At 38.5% G+C, this 20,360-nt stretch overlaps 2 protein-coding genes across 2 annotated transcripts; both read left to right on the forward strand.

Moving 5' to 3' along the window:
• Positions 1-3,094: 3,094 nt before the first annotated feature.
• On the forward strand, positions 3,095-6,365 carry LOC139713840 (neurotrypsin-like). Its single transcript, XM_071625545.1, has 4 exons — positions 3,095-3,211; positions 4,674-5,000; positions 5,228-5,554; positions 6,031-6,365. The coding sequence occupies exons 1-4, from the start codon at positions 3,148-3,150 to the stop codon at positions 6,363-6,365; spliced, it is 1,053 nt and encodes a 350-aa protein (XP_071481646.1). The 5' UTR covers positions 3,095-3,147.
• A 1,216-nt stretch (positions 6,366-7,581) lies between these two features.
• On the forward strand, positions 7,582-9,561 carry LOC139713841 (uncharacterized). Its single transcript, XM_071625546.1, has 2 exons — positions 7,582-9,111; positions 9,295-9,561. Exons 1-2 carry the CDS (start codon positions 7,582-7,584, stop codon positions 9,559-9,561), a joined length of 1,797 nt encoding a protein of 598 aa, XP_071481647.1.
• The last annotated feature ends 10,799 nt before the right edge of the window (positions 9,562-20,360 follow it).

Consider the following 20,360-nt stretch of genomic DNA (forward strand, 5'->3'; position numbering starts at 1 on the left):
ACATAAGTTAATGGCAGCCTGTGTGCTAATGAAATTTATAATCAATCATATATTTTGATAAAGCAGGGCCCAGAAGTGGTAAATCCTGCATTTTGAGTGTTCAATTTGATATTTACAAAAAGTTTGGAGGAATGATAACATTAAAAACAATGTTTTACCATTTCAATGTCTACAGTGCAGTAAAGGAGTACAGAATATCCGGATGGCATAAAAAATGGCCCATTACTGTCTGTTTCATTCTAACATTTCATACATCAGCGCAATGTCTATTTACTATACATTCATTTGATTCATTTGATTTTGTATAACTTATATGACTTTGACATTTGAACTTTCTCCCAGCCACCTATGGAAAGTAATTGTTAAGCTTGGAGTTATGCCTGAAAAAAAAAATCTAACCAAGAGGGAATCCCTTTAATAGCTAATCACCACAACTGTATTCATTTAAGTTACTGCGTGTTTTTTTCCTTCTTCTCTGCATGCATACTGGCTTTCTTCATCATCACCAATCCCCCGTATACAGGGCTTTGATCGGTCGTGTAGGTAGCCTGTTTTGGCCAAGTGTTGTGCAAATCGATTCCTTTCTTCCCCTTAAACCTTCAATCGCGATAATGAGTCTGGGAAGAATAAGGAACACATGGGCAATCAGAAAACACAAAATTGCCCTTTGCATGCGTTTCGACAGACACATAAAAGATGAATTAGGTAAAACCACAGTAATGTCTTTGTCTATTACGAAATCAGCGACTCTCTGCGCATGGCAATCGTAACAAGAATCCCATGAGGATTGTCCATGTCACTGATATGAATAATATCATTTCCCTCGACTCCACTACCCCCTCTCTCCCTCTCTTGCTGCTGCTAAGTCGTGGACGCGATGAGCTCCATCACACGTTGAGTCGAGTACAGGTTGTGATTGCTGTATAAGCTTCCACTGATCTCTACGCAACAGGGATGTATAAGACGACATAATTATCTCTCCTCTGGAGCTCAGGACAGATGCAGGGGCAAAACTACACTCGCGAGGGTTGTTTGTGGATCCATTCATGGTCTCGGCGGCTGAAGAGCACCCCCTTGGTGGCTGGAGTATACTTTTACATCGTCCTTTAAAACAATTTCAAAGTTGCATAGTTGGTTTGTTGATAGTTGTTGTTAAAGAACGGCTATTGTTAGCAACTTAAAATTGCACATGTTTGAATTTGTAACATCTATTTACAGCTCTTTATAAAGATAATACATGTATTAGGAAGAGTAAGCATGTCTGGGCCAACAATGAGATTCTAAAATGACATATGATTATGGGCGAAACCAAAGCTCAAATATAGATATGGATTAAATGAACACGCAGTCGTATTATACATCACAGAAAATTTGTGGGAAGTTAAAAATCGATCCAAAAGTTTGTAATTTTAAAGTTACGGTGCCGTCTGGACAGGGGACTACTACACTTCATAATGTCATTGTGGACAACATATTTGCGGAAATTCACATGACCAGGAGGAATACTTTCATCATATTAACATGATAATGTAAGCAACAAGTCGATGGAATACATACCCTTCATGAAAAATGATGTGTGTGTGTGTGTGTGTGTGTGTGCTTCCTGTAAAATAACAGACAATTGATTTATCTATAATTATATGATATAATATCAATAGAATCTTCTGAAAAAAATCATAATGCCAATGTTACTTCAATGGTACCTTTATTCAAACAATGTCAGAAGGCATATAGTAAACTTTAGTTGGGTATGAAATTAAGTTTGTTTTGACTAATCACACACATCCTCTGCATTTACGATTCATGCAGATTTCTGCAGATTTACGTTTAGTACGTCTAATGTATTTCCTTTGTCAAATATATCAGAGCGTTCTATTGATCTTGTTTGTAATAATCTTGAGTCTTATTAACACAAGTCTCTTTCACCTATACATTACACAGTCAATGGAGTATTCATTATTAAAGTACAAATATACTGGCACTAAGCATTATGTAAATGTGTTTGTGCGCGTGAGCTGATAGGGGAGCAAAGTGTAAAATATCTGGTACTTACACAGAATGTCCGATGAAATTCGAATTACAGTGGTCGAGATTGGCTACATAGAAGAAATGGCAAGAGAAGAGAAGGTCACAAATGTGGCATAATACAAAACTTTGGGGAAAGAAAATAGATGCAAATACGAATAGAACGGTAAGGATCGAGGGAAGCCTATGGAAGTAAATTCATAATACATGAAGTGAATAGTAAGCTGTGAAATGCAAATTAGTGTGTATGTGAGTAAGGACTTGTACTAGTATTTTTGTCAATGAGTTGCCCAGTCTTTACCAATGGTACGAAATGCTTATGTTCAGAGAACGTGTAATAGTGTCAGGATAATTCGAACGGCAGTAATCCTATTTACTTACGAATGGCTTGTAGTACATCCAGTGTATACATCAATGGCAGATCCAGGCGGGGCGCACCGGACGCTCACCCAACCGTTTTTTTTTTTTTATGTCTTGTTAAAACAAAAGAAATAAAAAGAACCAAAAAGTGGGGGGGGGGGGGGTGCGTGCGCCCCTTTAAATTTTGAAAAGGCGCCCCCACTCCTTTTGCGGAATTCTTGGATCCGCTCCTGGTATAAGCAATAAAATGTGCAATTTTGTCTGATGAAATATATTTCTATGCTACTTCGATATTGGCGGTACAGTTGGAAAAGCGATCTTTATAGTGACAGTGAAATATAATACTTTCATGGGCGGATCCTAGCGAAGTGACGGACACGCCATTGGCTGCCCTGAGGCAGCGAGTAGCTACCACAGCAATATTTATCATGCAATTACTCAGCGACATTACTGGTTAGACTTTCCAGGCAGCAGTTTATTAGTGGGCAATCAAACGTGATCTTCATGCCACTGGATAGTACGTCCAAGTACCCGTTCCTAAGGCAAAGTTTTGGACATTTGCTACTGCAACGGAGCGGTGCACTCATTACTGCACGGAATCATGACAAAAAAATTCTAAAATTGCAGGTGGATTAGCAGTGCTGTGGATTACCTCGTGCTGTTTGATACGGACAACACCAACAAGACGCTGTAACTCAGTACTTTTCAGACATATGAAGAGCTTTCTCTCAACAGGAAATTAAGAAGAATATCAAAAAAAAAATGCTGGTGGTACTGGTTTTAACTGTGCATATGTTTGTCTGTAGCTCTACTGCTGCACTTTCAGGTAAATGAATTCGCGAATATGTATCGTTTCCCTTCTTTCAATTGCTTCCTATTGTCATAACTCATCCTTGTGCATTAACTATACTTAAGTTCTCAACCCGTTCCATACTGAATTCTGAAACCTCATATTCAATTCAATTCAATTCAATTCAATTCAATTCAATTCAAAATGATTTTATTTCCATAAAGTAACACAAAGTAATATACATACACTGTAAAAAATCGGTGTTAGATTTAACACCATGGGTGTTAAATCTAACATCGATCAACTTCAATAAAGAACCACACCCACAGGTGTAAAAAATGCACTGTGATGGTGTTGAAAAGTGTTCACCTCACACTTCGTGGTGTTAATTTGACACTGTACCTGGTGTTATTTTGACACTGTACTGGTGTTAATTAAAAAATGACACCACATGGTGTTGATTTGATATTTGTTGGTGTTAATATCAATGGTTTAACACCCGTCCAGCTTCAATAAGAGACCACACCAGCTGGTGTTACTTTGGTGTGAATTTATTTTCACATTTTTTCAAAAATCTAGTATTTTAATGTAAAATTCTTGATCGTCTTGTTTAGATTAAAAATCAACAAGAAGTGCAATTACTAAGAAACTCTTCAAAAAACAGTTTTACATTTGGAAATGACACCCGGAGGTGTTAATTTAACACCGTAAATGAGCACCGAAAATATAACACCAGCTCGGTGTTCAGTATTTAACACCGGACTTATTGCAGTGTAACGCTTACATGAGTACGTATTATCAAAAGGAACTTTGAATCACGTAAGTTTCAACAAAACATGAATGCAATTATCATAATGATATCAACTCTGGTTTGGATAAATAAACAGGTAAGCAAAACAATCTTCATCTATAACCCTACATGGAAAAGAGCAATTTACAAGAGAAGCATAAATTGTAAAATTTGTGAATTACACTAGAAGGTGAGGGCATCTCAAGATCCGTCATGGACTCATAGACTTAATAAAAGACCACCAGGTTCCCGTAAAAGAATGTGCCAAAATAAGACCGATGTACAAAATCATGTTTTTTTTACAAACATTTATTCATGAGGTAGGTCTATACGTCTTTCGCTGCAGCCATTAATGAGGGGGGATAATCACAGACACAAAATTAACTGGTCTTGTTCTGGATGCATTCTTAATAGCATAACCCAGTAAGGCACAAAAAAAAAAAACCCTTCGGTGAGAATGAAACCAGTACGTTAATTTGGTTCACAGCGCCCAGATGTTCTGGTAAGAATTTGATGGTTGTGTGAAGAAATAATAATAAATGCGTATATCAACGAAAAATTATAGCATGTTTATCTACTGGAATACAGAATTTCTCTTTCACTTGACGCTCTTATGTTTTCATGAAATATAATATAAGTAAGAACAGTTGACGGACATGCTTGTTTCTTCTTCTGTTTTTTTTTTTTCATACAAACTCCAATCAGTAGTACAGGGATCTGATGTCCGTTTAGCTGGTGGCGAAAGTTCGAATGAAGGCCGAGTGGAGCTGAAAGTTAACGGATCCTGGTCAACGATCTGCGATGACGAATGGGGCTTTCGTGAAGCCTGGGTTATCTGCAGAATGCTTGGGTACCCTGGAGCAGATAGCGCTGTCAAAAATGCAGAGTTCGGTCCCGGCACAGGAACAATCTTACTCGACGAAGTGATGTGCGAAGGTAGTGAAATAGACATCTTGGAGTGTGCTCACGACGGATTCGGAGTCCATGACTGCGACCATTACGAAGATGCAGGGGTGGTGTGTTCAAACACGACGGGTAAGTTTCTCTCCTGGATCGTTTCTTGATTAAAGTCATTTACAATTGACGTGAATTACTTACAAGATTTGTGTTTCAGCAAGTGGGACACAAGGTAGTTTAGAGATTATCAGGAAACTGGCATGACAATCTGCTAGTAAACAAGAAAAAAATCGAAAATTTCCGTCGGTCAAATTCATCTATTTTGGACAAATTTTATTAAGTGGCTGGTTTGATTTGTCTTTCAGCCAGAGAGACACCGGTACGTCTGGTTGGTGGACAAAACCCATGGGAAGGCAGAGTAGAGCTGTACTACAACGACAACTGGAACACGGTATGTGACGATAATTGGGACATTCTTGACGCTCGTGTTATTTGCTCTATGCTTGGATATCTTGGGGCTTTACGCTCTCCATCAATGGCAGCGTTCGGCTCCGGCACGGGACCCATCCTGCTGGACGAAGTGACGTGTGAAGGCGGCGAAAGTGACATTCTGGATTGTTTCCACGATGGCCTCGGTGTCCATGACTGCAGTCATAGCGAAGATGCAGGCGTAGTGTGTTCGAACCTTACCGGTAAGTTTTCTATTTTGTTTATTACTCAAACAAAGTCTTACCAAAAAAGAAAAAAAAATGTGACAGAATCGAGAGATTGTCACTTCCAAAAAGGCAAAATATTATTGTCTTCGTATAATGTAAAAGGGTAGCACATCATAAAGGAAAACACATGAAACAAGACGACAGTGTTTCCTGTGCCTCGTATTCAAGTTCTATGAAAACAAATGAGTAGGTATACTGTTTTTACCCTGGTCTGTCTGTATAGCTCTTTCGGTTTCTTGCAAGAGAGAGGAAACGTAGGTAATCCTTCAAACTTACTGATAATGTTTCTTCCACACTGCGTTCTCGTAATGAAGGTTGAGTGGATGCCGTCATATCTTCTACCAATCTGGTGGTCTTGCTTTTTCTCTATTTAATTCCATCAGCTTTTGATGGTCGTGCATTTCAAATCACGTGCATCAACTCAATTTAAATACTTGTGTTTCTTTATTCAGTACGTCTTGTTGGAGACAACGGCGAGCATGGCTTGGTCGAGATTTACAGGGATGGTGCGTGGAGCAAGGTGTGCAGTGACACATGGGGACTTGCCGAAACCAATGTGACTTGTCGGATTTTGGGATTCCCAGGAATCATGGATTATGGCGTAACACCAGCGGATGGCATCAATTCATCTGCTGTCTTCTCTTATGGTATACGATGCACGGGTAACGAGACAAATCTAGACGATTGTTCGCATCATCTGAAGAGGAATGACACTTACAACGCGTGCATTGAGCTCGTACACGTTTCTTGCGGAATCAAAGGTGAGAAGGCAGATCCTATGCTGTGAACAGTCGCCGAAAAAAAAATGATGAAATAAAAAAAGACTTTCACCTTCCTTGTTCCCTGGGAGGAGTGGTGGGACATCTAATCGTTGATTTAAACTAAACTCCTCAAAAAAGTCCTGCAATTCAAATTTGATGAATCATATTTCTCTTAAAACTACATCATTCCATTCAAATGTGACATCATAAGAAAGCCTGATTAATTTTCTTTACAACAACGACTCACTTGTTTATATTATGAATTCCTGGAATGCACAGAACGGCTGAGTATGAGGAAAGGTCAAATGTGAAATGTTACAGAATAGAGCAAACGTGTTATGTCAAGCAGTATAATTCCCATTTGCTTTGTCGTTTCAGGGAAGGAATGTGCTTGAAAAGAATGCAGTGTGAGATTATCATTAGATTCCAGGCTCCAGAAGATGGAATAGTATTTGTATAGATATGAAATCATGGATATGGCAAACGAGTGTATTTTTTTTTGACCTTGGACAATTATGATTCTTCATAATTATGATATTCACCGGCACCAGAAAATGAAAGTGATTTCAATACGCACTACATTTTCATCCCAACTCTTTCTTGACAGATCAAAGAGATGCCCAATCAGTATCCACACCTCTCGTGTTAGGACTCTGCTCAGAAACATGCCGCCGTAACGAACACAGATTCTGCTATTGCGATTCAATCTGCAGCAGCCTCGGTGACTGTTGCCAAGATTTCAATGCAACGGACGCGACATTGCCCACAATACAACGGAACATACCAGGACCGGATCATTGGTCTTGCGTTCAACTGCAAGTGGGAAAGGCGACTCATTACTGGAAAATCATCACGAGATGTCCACGCGGCTATGGAAATATCGACACAAGTATGAATTGCGAATTAGCTCGTAATGGGAGCATTCTTACCGATGGACATGGCATTTTCTACGCCAACAGATATTGCGCGAAATGTCACGAATTGAAACGGCCATTGCTGCTCATGGACTATGCGATGTATAGTGGCTGTCCTAGCAATGCGTCAAGTATTGCTGGGATTGTACCGTTGTCAAGGAAGGTCCCTTGTGTTCTCCTGGTAAATGGGAGTTATGACACGCAACCACCGCGTCAATGCGAGGCGTCATCCAACGAAATCGTGGGGACATGTCCAAGCAACAGTTCGTACAACGTTTCTTTAAAAGAAGCATGTCATCGATTTTCAGCTGTAGTGTTTGTCAATGGAATGGCGTACAAAAACAAATATTGTGCTGTCTGCAACGCGGCTTTAACAGCTGAAGAGACAGATGAAATATTTCTTTGCTCATCGAAACTAATAACTGAGCCCCAAATCAGCAGAGCGATCACGTATATTGTGTCTGAACATGAGGTACAGCTAGTTCCCTTCGTCAAACCGTCCTGCCCTGTAGGGTTACGACTAAACAACTCCCGATGCGCACCTGAACACACAGAGTGGCCGTCCTGTAAAATGTTGTATTTCACCTACTCGATATTGCGCATAAATGGCAAAAACTCGTGCTTCACTGAACTGTCGTCAACCGATATTAGCTCCGTTTCATACGGGAACGAAAACACGACACGGTATGACTATGATCTAGTCAAATACGATCTTCCTCCTGGAAGCCATATTGCAGACAAACTGAACAATTTCACAAAGTCCCTTAATTTCACGGTCTGTTCCGAACGAGAATTGGAGCTATCGCAATTGTGTATTGTTGATGGTGAGCTATCCAGCAATTGCACGGATACTTGGTATATTGGTCCTCCCGAACAATTCCAGCCAGTGCAGATCAACGGGACTGAGTATGTCATCTTCAACGGATCCTATATCACTCCTATTCTTTGGAAAAACACGACTGTCTACAGTGGAAACGACAAATTTCACTCTTTTTCTGTGAGAGCAAATTTCAATTTATGCGGAACACTTGAAAACGTCATGGATTGCCCTTCCGTTGTAATTCACGCATTCCGAAAGATTTCACTCGGAAACGGAACAGGACTGTTGTTTCGCGGCTTGTCCATATTACCAGGAAAATTTGCCTTGCTGCCGAACGGAAGCGCGCGAATATGCTGGTCACTTGATTTGGCAGAAACTATGCTGTACTTTGGCTCTTTTACTACATCCCAGAGGATATCAAGTCACGTTGCAATGGGGTTGTCCTCGTTTTGTCTCTTTGCAACGTTGGTGACCTATTCTGTACTTGCACCTCTGCGTAACCTTCAGGGCTTGTGTATCATAAACTTGATAATCGCTCTCTTACTGGGACAATTGCTGATAGAATATCCTGCAACTTACTTGTTTCCATGGCCTACTCTTTGTCTAACGGTCGGTGTCCTTGCCCACTTCTTTCTTCTGGCTTCATTTTGTTGGATGAACATCCTTGCCGGAAATCTCTATCGGAGTTTTTCTCTCACGCATGTAGTCCAACGTAGTCGCGGGACGGTAAGAAGACATGTCATGCGATACTGTCTAGCAGGCTGGGTTACTCCAGGACTGTTCGTTGCTGTGTGTTTCTTCGTTCATCTTTGGGGGCGTGACGCGCTCTCCTTGCGATACGGGGGTAGAGGTTGCTGGATACAACCGTTTAAAGCCAACGCCATCGTATTCCTAGGACCTGTGGCGATTAGTCTTGCCCTTAACACTGTGTTCTTCATCCTGACCATCAGAGAAATCAGAGCAATGAAGAGTGATTCTGACGTCTTGAACCATGACAAGAAAAAGGAAAAATGGGAAGAACTTTTAACATTTATCAAGGTAAGTGGTCTTTCAGCAACCTTGTACCTTAGGAATGTGTGTGTTCTTTCTCACCTTCTTTAATAGGATTCTAAGATTTTGTAAATGCTCACATATTTCCATTTAGCCTATTTCAATTCTGCAATTTTGCACATTTTAAACTTTTTGTAATACGTGAGAGCTCGTATCTTGCCAACACTTCAGATCTCGAGTCTCATGGGGTTCGGGTGGATCGTCAGTTTCATCGCTGTCGGAATTCAGCTGTCATTTGTATTCTACGTGTTCATCGTGGCCGTCGCGATCCAAGGAATTCTCATCTTCTGGTCATTCGGCCTGAACCAGAGGGTCAGGAGAATGTGGGTGGAGTGGGCAAGGTCGAGGCGCTTGTACCACTCGCAGCATTCGGACACGGAGAGAACATCCATCCATGTCGGTTTAAAGAAAACATCAACTCACTCATCATCCGTCTGAGTTACATTCATATTTGTCATGAAAAGACTGTAGACCTTAAGAAAGCATGCAGGAAATTGTTTACAGACCCGTAAGCAGTGTTAAGTGTACCACGCATGCTAGGTGTACAATGCAATAGCTTTGAGTAACTATTGAGCATCCTTAAGATAATTTTCAATGATTATGATTACATCGATTGTTTGTCCGTTTGTGTGTTCATGGCATGGTTAAACAGATGCATGGAACGCTAAATGATACACGATGTAATGCGTATCATATGACAAAAGGTCTGAATGTATCTATTTGTGCCTGTGTGTTTCGTGAGAGCTTGTTTACGTACATATGTTTGTTTATCTATTGAGATATTGTTCTCACAATTCAACCGGTGCGTCCTTTGTAACATTTGCAGGCATGAACAAGATCGTGACCTCTGTTTGGACAAAACTATAATAATTTGAATAAGGACAAGTCCCAAGCCAACAATGCCGCAGTATAATTTTGGTACTGAATTCCTGTATATGTAGCTCTTTATCCATAAACGCTTGTTATGTACACTGCATAAACATAGAATTCAAATTGGTCTTTACAAAGACATCATGTCGGAATGAAAATGTGTCAATTTGAAATAGAATGCTTATTAATTTGAAAGCTGTTTAAGAAAATTTGAAGCAGGGATTTGAACCATAGAACAAAATTCAAATACAAAGAAAATGAATTGAGTGAAAAATTTGCGAAATTTGGCAACAGTAAACATGGTTAATGAAACCATTACAGCTCATTTAGCCTCACTAACAAGCAATCATTTGATCGTAATGTTATGTCATTTCACGCACAATGAAATTGTATGTGCATAAAACCTTCATTAATCATGTTAATTGAAACACAATAGAGGCACTATTCTGTGCCTCTATGTGTATGAGTAATATTCTCTTTAAGCCTTCTTGTCAGCTACATCTTCGTATGTTTTTCTTTGGCTGTACATTATAAGTATTTGAACTATGAATTTAAGAGGTCACAGTCAATCTATTTTTGTGCATAAATCTTCTTTTTTTTTGATAGAGAAATGGAGGGAATTCAAATTAGGAGAAAAACCTTCTTACTGGCACTCGAAGAATTATGTAAACACAATTTGTATATACGCCATTTGATTTTGTGTATCTATTTAACGAATGTTGTACAGAGTTGTGTTCTCAATGAGGTATGTTATAAAACGTGTAGTATTACGCAACAATGTAGTTGATGTTTGATGATCAGATTTTGTTAAAATTCTGAGAGAGATACCACAGTTCTGAAATCGAGGCTTGAAGGCTTCTAACTATTAAAGTATACATAGTGTTAGAAAAAATTCAAAGATCCATTGTCATGTGTCTAGCCATGGACCTACTGCTCATGGAGAGTCATGGCTTGATAATCAATTCATGCACCTATTTCTGTCAAATTCGTCAACAAAACCATTTTAGACACGCTTTCCTGCTGTGATGTTATTATCACCGCCGACAGGTGGCCTGAATACAGGCAACAAGGTACTTTGAGAAATGTAGCAACCATACGCGCAGAAGATGTGCATAACCCTCTTAAATCAAGACAAATGCATGTGCAGTTGTACTGTATATCAGGAACTTATATCTCTCGCTTGACTCCTCAGCCAAAGAAGGTCGACATAAGTAAAACGGTACTTTTGTCAGTTACAAGGCACAGTTACCCCTTTTTTATTGTCCAAACATCGCATGGTACCCATTAAGATGCACATAATAAGGTAGCGGAGGTGACGATGGATCGAAGAAAGATTTATTCATAGTCAATAAGTCTAGTAAGTCTACCGTCTAACAATTGAATACCTGAATGTAAAAACGTTCGAAGTCCATTACAGAAAATTCAAGAAAACTTTAAATCATTAAATAATTTCTTAGTAATTGTAGTTTTTATCAGTTAATGAAATGTTACTTAAACAAATTTAAATGTATAACAGTCATTTGACTAATCATCTTTAAGGGTCTCCAAAGATGATAGCCTGATTTGGACTCGGGTTTATTTGTATTCAGGTATGAAAGTCTTCTCCAATGGGTTGACGTCAACACAGTCACTGGTCATGCAACCCCCGAGTAATACAGCCTACGAGTAATAAAACCCACGAGTTCGAAGCTAGGCAGTTCAAGGCCCATTAGTCCAACACTGCCGGGCGTATCAAAAAGAAACGTTACACTTAAAAAAAGAAATTGTCTAAATTACGTTTCAGAATATTTGGAAGGTTTTTTTTTTCATGTTTATGGATGCCAAATAGTCTCATCTATCGAGTGCAATCAACATATAAATTTTCGTGAACGCTTGGCTGAACACTGACGCTCTTTGTCCAGAGTGTGAAAAATGACTTGCGCCAAATTGAAAGAAGATGGAAAATTCAGTTCAAAAGTGTTTTCATTCAAACAAATTGCTCTTTTATTCACAGTTTTGATTATGTGATGATAGTTTAGGAATTTTCTGGCGATTTTCTGTCACGTTGTAAATGATTCCATTGTGTTATGGAAGGTTGATTAACAACATCAAGATCTTTTAAGCACAGTTATCACAAATCATGCACAGACATATCGAACCCACATGCAAGTCACTCAGTCAAGAAGAAAAGTACAAAATTAATGCATCCTCAGATCTTTCAATCAATACAATCAACCAATCTATCTATCAATCAATTAATCGTTCATTTAATCAATCAATCAATCAATCAATCAATATATCAACTCACCCCCCCCCCCTCCCGGCTTAAAGGCTGATCAATGTTTGAAAAACTGATATATTTGTTAATTTGTTCATTTAATCAGCCGATTGATTATTTCAGTGACTGAAAAGTGATGAAGTGATTATTTGATTGATTCACTGATTAATTAAACGACTCAATGACTGACTAACTGATATATATCGGTTGATGTATTGATGGGTTTATTGATTGATTGATTGATTGACTGATTAATTTTTCAATCGATTGATTAATTACTGGGATGAATGATATGAATGTTGATGAATTTGGTACCACTACCACATTAATGAATAACTGGCATATGGTATTAGTGTGTCCGTGTATTGTGAAAATTGTGCTTTAAAGATCTTGAAGTAATTACACACTCTAATTCTCACCAATTGATTTAGAAATGAATCATTAAAATTACGATAAAGCTGACAAAAAAAAACCTCAGACTATCATAACATAATCAAAGCTTTAAGCAAAAGAGCAATTTGTTTGAATGGGAGCACTTATTTGAACTGCTGGCTGAATTTTCAATCTTCTTTCAATTTGGCGCAAGTCATATTTTACACTCTGGACAAACAGCGTCAGTGTTCAGCCAAGCGTGGACCAAAATTAGTTTTGTTGATTGCACTTGATAGATGAGACTATTGGGCATCCATAAATATGAAAAAATCTTCCAAATATTTTGAAATGTAGTTCGGATAATTTTGTCAAAAGTGTAATTTTTTTATACGCCCTGTATAGGTACACAAGGCCTATGAGTCCAACACAGCGCAATACAAAGTTTCAGCTTTGAGACCGACATTACATTGCTAGGCAACTCAATGACTCATGGGCCTTATATTGCTTAGCGTGTATGCTTATTGGCTATAATTTGCTCATGGAATGTAAGACTCATGGGCCGTATCATTTGATGAGCGGGTTAGATGTTGTCAATGAGTGTAAATCGCCCTGTTGAACCAAATCTGATAATCTGCTCATAGTTGCCGTACAGCTGTAATCACTTCTCAGATTCACAGAATAGAGGATAAGCCTACTAAAAAAAAAAAAAAAAACTTTATATTTTCGGGTTTTTTTAATTCACTTTGATGGATTTTGAAACTACAAATCTTAAAGGGATGGTACACTATTGGTTGACATGAGAATTATTGAGCTTTTAACTTTTTGCAAAATACCGAGAAACCACTTTAATATGAAATAGTACAGAGCATACCATTTGAAGTGGAATTCAAAGTTTATTTGATGAAAATCTGTTTTGGAATGGCTGAAACATCCCAAAAAAGTCAAACAAAGTTATCATATAATAAAAGGTGGGTCCCACCTTTTTCCTTTTTTTTAAGGAATGTTCTTTTTTATACATATCTAGGCCATTTCAAAACCGATTTTCATCAATTAAACGTTGGATTCCTCTTGGAATTACATGCTTTTTCATATTTCATTAGAGATTGTTCATTATCTCACCAAAACATGTTAGAAACCTGAAATTAGGCCTTAACCAAAACTATAAGATCACTTTAATGAATTATACAATATTGCAAATGTTAGTTTTCTCAATGTGTTCCGAATTTCTCCCATTTCGTGTATGATGTAACAAAGACTAGTACTTTTATATGAGTATGATTATGTATATGTATATATATATATATATATATATATATATACATAATTCAAACATCGTTCAGAGATCTATATAGAGAGCAAGGTAGGTGCGCATTGAGGCAGTTTTTTTGTGAAACATACATAGAAAGATAGCGCATTATTTTGAAATAAGTCGATTTGCTTGGGGTTTTTTTAGTTAAGCTGTAGTTACACTTTAGTAATGATTAAACTCATCAGATCATAGTATAGTAGCAGTCAACAATCTATAACACATCTTTCGAGTTGATGACGTTTTTGTTTTGAAATGCCACTATAATACATCTATGTCATTCTACCTGTCTCAAAGACATTACAATCAACACCTAGAACATTTCCTTCTCACAAAACCTCGAAGGTATCTATAGCTAAGCTACAGCTTCCCATAAAGAGATTCAAAGCTAACGTCCCTATAAATTCTTGAGAGAAAATTTTGATAAAGTAGGACCAATGCACCAATGCAACACCATAGCACGTACAATGATGCATATGTCACACAGGAGACGGTACAGCGGCTTTGTGAAATTGAATTTACCTTATTGAAAAAAAAAAAAACATATGAAAGAGATGCCGTTAACGATACTTGTTTATAATGGCCTGCCTCGCGTTCAAAATGGTGAAACGAGTAACCAGATTTCATTTCGTCTCGCCTGCATGCATTTGAATGAAGACCTCAATGTTTGTCCCTTTGGATCTTGGACGTAAAGTAGATACACAGTGACACCGCCCCCGTCGCACCCGCGTGAAGACCCCATCTGTCACTGTTTTGCACGGCTGAGAACGATTTTGCATTTACCAACCGGTTGCTTTAAAACGACGCCGTAGTGCCTATCAAATCTACCCTATCAAACGAATACAGCTTGAATTTCGTTATTTTCAAAAGTTCCATTTTCATTGTATTTTGGGAAATGTAAGCATACACTGACTGAATGCTCGTTAATGGACATTATCGATCTAGGTAATCGGAATGGGTTCAGTGAGGCTATTGATCATTATCGTGGCAGGATTTCTGTTTGGTGGAAACCTTTCAGTCTTTTCTTTGAGTGAGTATGATATCATTGTTCATTTAATGCACGTGATCCACGCAATATCTTTAACAGTCATTCTGTATTATACAGTAGATGACCTGGAAATGCAATTTTCTTCTCTCGAATCTTCTAACCTTATGTGATTCAATGTAATCGGAGAGAAACTGAAACGATTCCCTTCTTTTTTATTCATGGAATACTTAAGAGTAATGTTATGCATGTACGAATGCATACACAGGCGGGCCACACTCACACCCACACCACTCATATGTGCATTTACAGCTGCGCAGAACAATATATTGTTATCATGATATAGTATACATAATTTTATACATATATATATTATATATATATATATATATATGTATATGGAGACATTAAAATTTTATATTTGGGTTACCTGGCTGAACAGCTATAGGAATTTCAGAAAATGGCGGCAATTTTCGGTATGTAATTTTAGGTGTCCTGTCTCAAAGTGAGCCTACTGGCGTCATCAATTAGCCTTTATCTCCCCAGCGAATTATGGTTAGTAATATAGCGCAGTGTAAAGTTTAAGATGATTCACAACATTAATGTGTGGATGATTTTATTTGCCAATGGTATCCAGTAATTCCGTTCAATGGGAATATCATAATTGAATCTTATTTTACAACATACAGTGTATCTATGTGTAGGACTATATAAAAGTGATGTTCAGTACAAATTCAGATGCATTTTGTTTCAAACATACTTAGATAGAAAATAATTCGGTCTGGAAGTCTGTGTAATCACGAATGATGATCACCGATTCGGAAACCTATCAACCATACCCTTTGTTATTTTTGAAACATGGATTCCTATTTCTATACACCGACACGACTATTGGTGAGACAATGGCAAAGCCATTAAATCGTGCTGTATCTGTGGATTGTAGCCTGTTTTCGAACCACTGTGTAATACATAAAAGACATGCAGTCTCATTCACTATATAACTGCCTTCTATTCTTTAGTGCGGCTGTCCTTGCCGATTGTTGAGAAAACGTAAACAGACGAAGAGAAGTGGACGTATTTACTGTTTTACAAAAGAAAAAGAGGAAGAAGAAAAACACTTCTATTCAGTCTGCGATCTCTCAGCATTTGATCAAAATTCCTCCTTGTGTTAGAGGTACACACAGATCGACCTACAGATCGTGCAGGGGAGGGGGATATAGGGTGGGAGACTATGACGGTGATCAGCTCTGGATACAAATTCACCATTGATGATATTTACTATTGCCTATTCTACGCATTGAATTGTTTGTTTAATTGTTTGTTTATCTTTTTTATTTACACATATCAGATAATCAGTAACTGCCAGTATCTAGATAAAATCATGTAGAGTTCATTAATTCCGTGGGACATGATTGTTAATGCATGGTGGCTTAAAACTAACAAACAAGACTATTCATAATCCGGTTATATAGCATGTACACTGTAATTATTAGCATATAATGGGACAAAGCATCACAAAACCTCAAAAGGTCACCTGAAGTGAAAAAAAAAAAATGTTTGTCACACATACTTTTTGACACGATTCAAAGTCTAAATGATTGAAATGACTGTCTCATCATGTTATCTCACCAAAATTGAATCTTCCTAAAACCAACGCAGGCAAATGATGGATATAACCAAACAAGTAAAAAAAACCTATTGGGCCCTATGAGAAACTAACTTTGAAGTTTATATTCATATTTTGTACAATAAAGCTTCCCTGTCACTGTTGTGGTTGTAGACCTAGTACAATTATGAATAACATGCTAGTTAAGATCATGTCCAAGTGTAAAAGCTATCGCCGCAGCTTTCTAATGCTACTTTGGGTTTACAAGTGTGCTTTAAAGGCTGAAACTGGGCTAATTAAACTGCTACAAATACTGCCTGTTTTCGACTGCATGATTATATTTCTAAAATTTTGAATGTATTTTTTCGACTGTATTGTTAGTCTTTTTGCTTTAATAGGAGTAATCAAAGCGCCTTGAGGAGTATTGATGGGATATAGCGCTATAGAAATTCTATGTAAGCATGTACATGTACATGTATGTACACTGCATGTATGTATGTATGTATGTAGGCCTATGTATGTATTATTATCTAATTACTAAAATCATTTTGACGTTGTCAGTTGATATTGAAAACCAGTCGAGTAGACTCTAATGCGCACTCCTATATCTCTATTGAAAATACATCCCATGGTATATTTCACAGTATATAATGCGTTCGTTTATTAACAATTCATTTTTCCGGGTCAGATATCAAGCTAACGAATGTGCATACCCGCATTTCTGCCATGTCAGTAGCTAAGTGCACATTAAAATAGAATGAATGAATGAATGAATGAATGAATGAATGAATGAATGAATGAATGAATTACAGAGCCTTCTATCACCCGAAGTCATCCAAAGGTTGGACTACATCTTTCCTTTTTTTGGTACAAATATGAAGCGGGATTGTCGACGTAATGATATAGTGATATAATCGGCATTACAAGTAGTGAGGAGAAGGAGCAAGTACGAAAGTTGGGAGAAAATGTTCCACATACAGTTACCATGAACAAAGTTTCTGGCAAACCAGTCAAAGAAGCAACTCTTTTTAAACAGTTGTGATGTGTGGTATACGTCGCATGGTTGCGTGTGATCACCTCAAAGGCAGTCACTGTGTGAATAGAAAAATTGGGTCGGGATAATTTTGCTCCAAGAATGCACCATTCATTGGTGTGTCTGTCACTCTAGCGGCGGGCAATGTGTCACACCAATGATACTGTCATGCGGAATATCACGGTTTGCCAATACATGTACAACACAACCAGGTCAACTCAAGTATAGCTATTACACACGTTGACTTTGTTTGGACACTGCTCATCTTGTATTCATATACATGTAGCAGTAGGTTTGATCCCTGTGTGCAGCAGGAGATTCATGGTTATAAATCCGAGCACTGATAACGGTTTTCAGAAGGCTCACCCTGATATTTCCACGGCATTGAACCTTTTCTATACACATGTTTTAAGAGGGACGCTGTGGGTAGAAAACGATCCTCACTAAAACAGAGCAAAATCAGACCCATTATGGGTAACATTGCAGGTATTACAGGTATGGCTGTGAACTCGTAAACATAAAATCTATGATAGATCTCGTGTTTACCAGTTCACAACCATAACAGGGCCCCGTTTTATCAAAAGATAAAATTGATCATAAATTTCCTTACCACACAGTCTGCCATAGACTTGCAGTTGAAATCAACTATAATAATCAATTTTAACTCTTCATAAAACAGGGCCCTGAATGTTACGGAGCTTTTAAGTTCACGTTTGTTCATTTCTCAACAGAAAACGCATTAAGTGCAATGAAAATTATTGGATGAAAACACGCACGCACACACCCACACACACACCCACACACACACACACACACACACATTCAAAAGGCACGTACAGACTTATTGACACCTACACGCACACACGATACACATAATATTATTGACGAAATGGAAAGCAGTCCTATTGTTGATAACAAAACACAAGAATTTTCCTCCTCCTCGTCTTCCTTGCCCTCCCCCTTCTCCTCTTCATCATAATCAGGATGGTTCATGAATGACCATGTGCAAAAACAACGATTGTAAGAGAACATTCAAAGGAAAAAAGAACAAGAGGGGAAAAAGATACGTGCAACGTAAGTGCATTATTTATAAGGATCCCCTGGCTATGAAAAATCAGCCTTACCACCCTCATAACTACTCTACAGAAGCGGTGATTCCTCCCTCTTCGCCACATTTTTTTTTCTGACAAACCAACTTTATTTCATCTTCGAATTAAGAAACCTTGTTCGTCAACACTGAAAGCCCAATAAGAGTTATCATTCAAATGGTTGCTAGTAATGGAATAGTACAAAAGAATAATCATGATTAAGATTTGCTTTTGAAAAGCTTAGCATGTGTGATCCTCCGGAATAACCCCACAAATGTTCGAATTAAGAAATCCCCTATTTTTTTCTTTTTTTTTCATTTTCAGATCAACGAACCTCTAGGTATAGGGAAAAAGTGTGTTTCGGAATAACGAATCTTTGGATAATGAATATCAACCAACCTTTAGGCCTAGTTAAAGACATTTCTAGAAGTTCATATCCGTGTGTTTTCTGTTTCCGCAGACTCTGGAAATGGTTCTGACCTTGTCACTCCAAACCCGAAACAGCTGACGAGGATTTGTCCAGAGTCCTGTCGTCAGCAACTGTCGGCTTTCTGCTACTGCGATACAATCTGTCACAGCCTGGGTGACTGCTGTGAAGACTATACTGGACGTGTCCTGAATCAGACGATGAGATTATCTGGGACAACAATACCCGACATTGAATACTGGGCATGCGTTACTGGTCTGAAAGTAGGAGACGTACTTCAAGACTGGTTACTAGTACACAAATGTCCTCATGATTTTGGGAATACTTCTCTACGTGAACAGTGTGAATCGGTTCGAAATGAAAGTATCCTGACGGATGGTCTCGGAGTATTTTACGCTAACAGATATTGCGCGTCGTGTCATAGTCGACATAACAATACCCCTCTCCTGGAATATGCGAGGTATGAGGGCTGCACGACAAACCCTCTACGTTTCACCTGTTTCCGCCAAATAATCGAAACGAAGAACATTGATCTCCCTCCAAGAAAATGCTATGCCTCCTCAGGCTCTATTGTCACGACATGTTCTAATAGCTGTGAGCATAACTCAACCACGAGAGCATCGTGTTATCAATACTCAGCTGTAGTGGTAATCGCTGGAATACTCTACAAAAATATTTATTGTGCCATGTGCAACTGTGCCACTCGCATGGATTTCAGAACTGATAAAATTCCGTGTGCCATATTACGGGAAGCAAACTTTGCAATATCTGTTGTTATTACGGAGGAGGTGACTGCGATTGAAAAGCTGTTACCTCAATCCTGTCCACTTGGACTACTTTTGAATAATTCAAAGTGTCTGCCCGAGGATGCTGTGTGGCCAGCCTGCACTGTGTTTCATACTACGTACTCCGTTCTTCGCGTACGAAGCGGGCAAACCTGCCTCCAGGGACTAGGTTTGTCATCACAGCAAATTCAGTTTACATATAATATTGGCGACGGGACTTATTCGGAAACGTACTCTTTTTCTGAAAGTCATTTGCCCTCTCGGCCTCAGTTGGAGAGCATCATACGCAACTTGACAAATGCGTTCAATACCACAGTTTGCCCAGAGCAGGAAATAGCGCTGGTTCAGCAATGCCTCATCAACGGTGTGAACTATTCCGATGAGAACTGCTCGGGAGAGTGGTTTAAAGATTCCTACGACTCTTTCCTACCAGTCCGAATTAATTCATCAGTTTACGTCGTGTACAATGAATCATACATAGAACCTGTAAAGTGGAGAAATGTTACCA

The sequence above is a fragment of the Diadema antillarum genome, unplaced genomic scaffold (assembly GCF_040938485.1).
Source record: "Diadema antillarum isolate AM-2024a unplaced genomic scaffold, OU_Dant_1.0 seq00002074_RagTag, whole genome shotgun sequence".
Taxonomy (NCBI): domain Eukaryota; kingdom Metazoa; phylum Echinodermata; class Echinoidea; order Diadematoida; family Diadematidae; genus Diadema; species Diadema antillarum.

Bases quoted from the DNA above. Each gene is read 5' to 3' on its own strand.
- LOC139713840 (XM_071625545.1), top strand. From the start codon at position 3,148: ATGCTGGTGGTACTGGTTTTAACTGTGCATATGTTTGTCTGTAGCTCT. The intron at 3,212-4,673 runs GTAAATGAATTC...TCCAATCAGTAG, and splicing joins CTCTACTGCTGCACTTTCAG to TACAGGGATCTGATGTCCGT. The intron at 5,555-6,030 runs GTAAGTTTTCTA...TTCTTTATTCAG, and splicing joins AGTGTGTTCGAACCTTACCG to TACGTCTTGTTGGAGACAAC.
- LOC139713841 (XM_071625546.1), top strand. From the start codon at position 7,582: ATGGCGTACAAAAACAAATATTGTGCTGTCTGCAACGCGGCTTTAACA. The intron at 9,112-9,294 runs GTAAGTGGTCTT...CCAACACTTCAG, and splicing joins AACTTTTAACATTTATCAAG to ATCTCGAGTCTCATGGGGTT.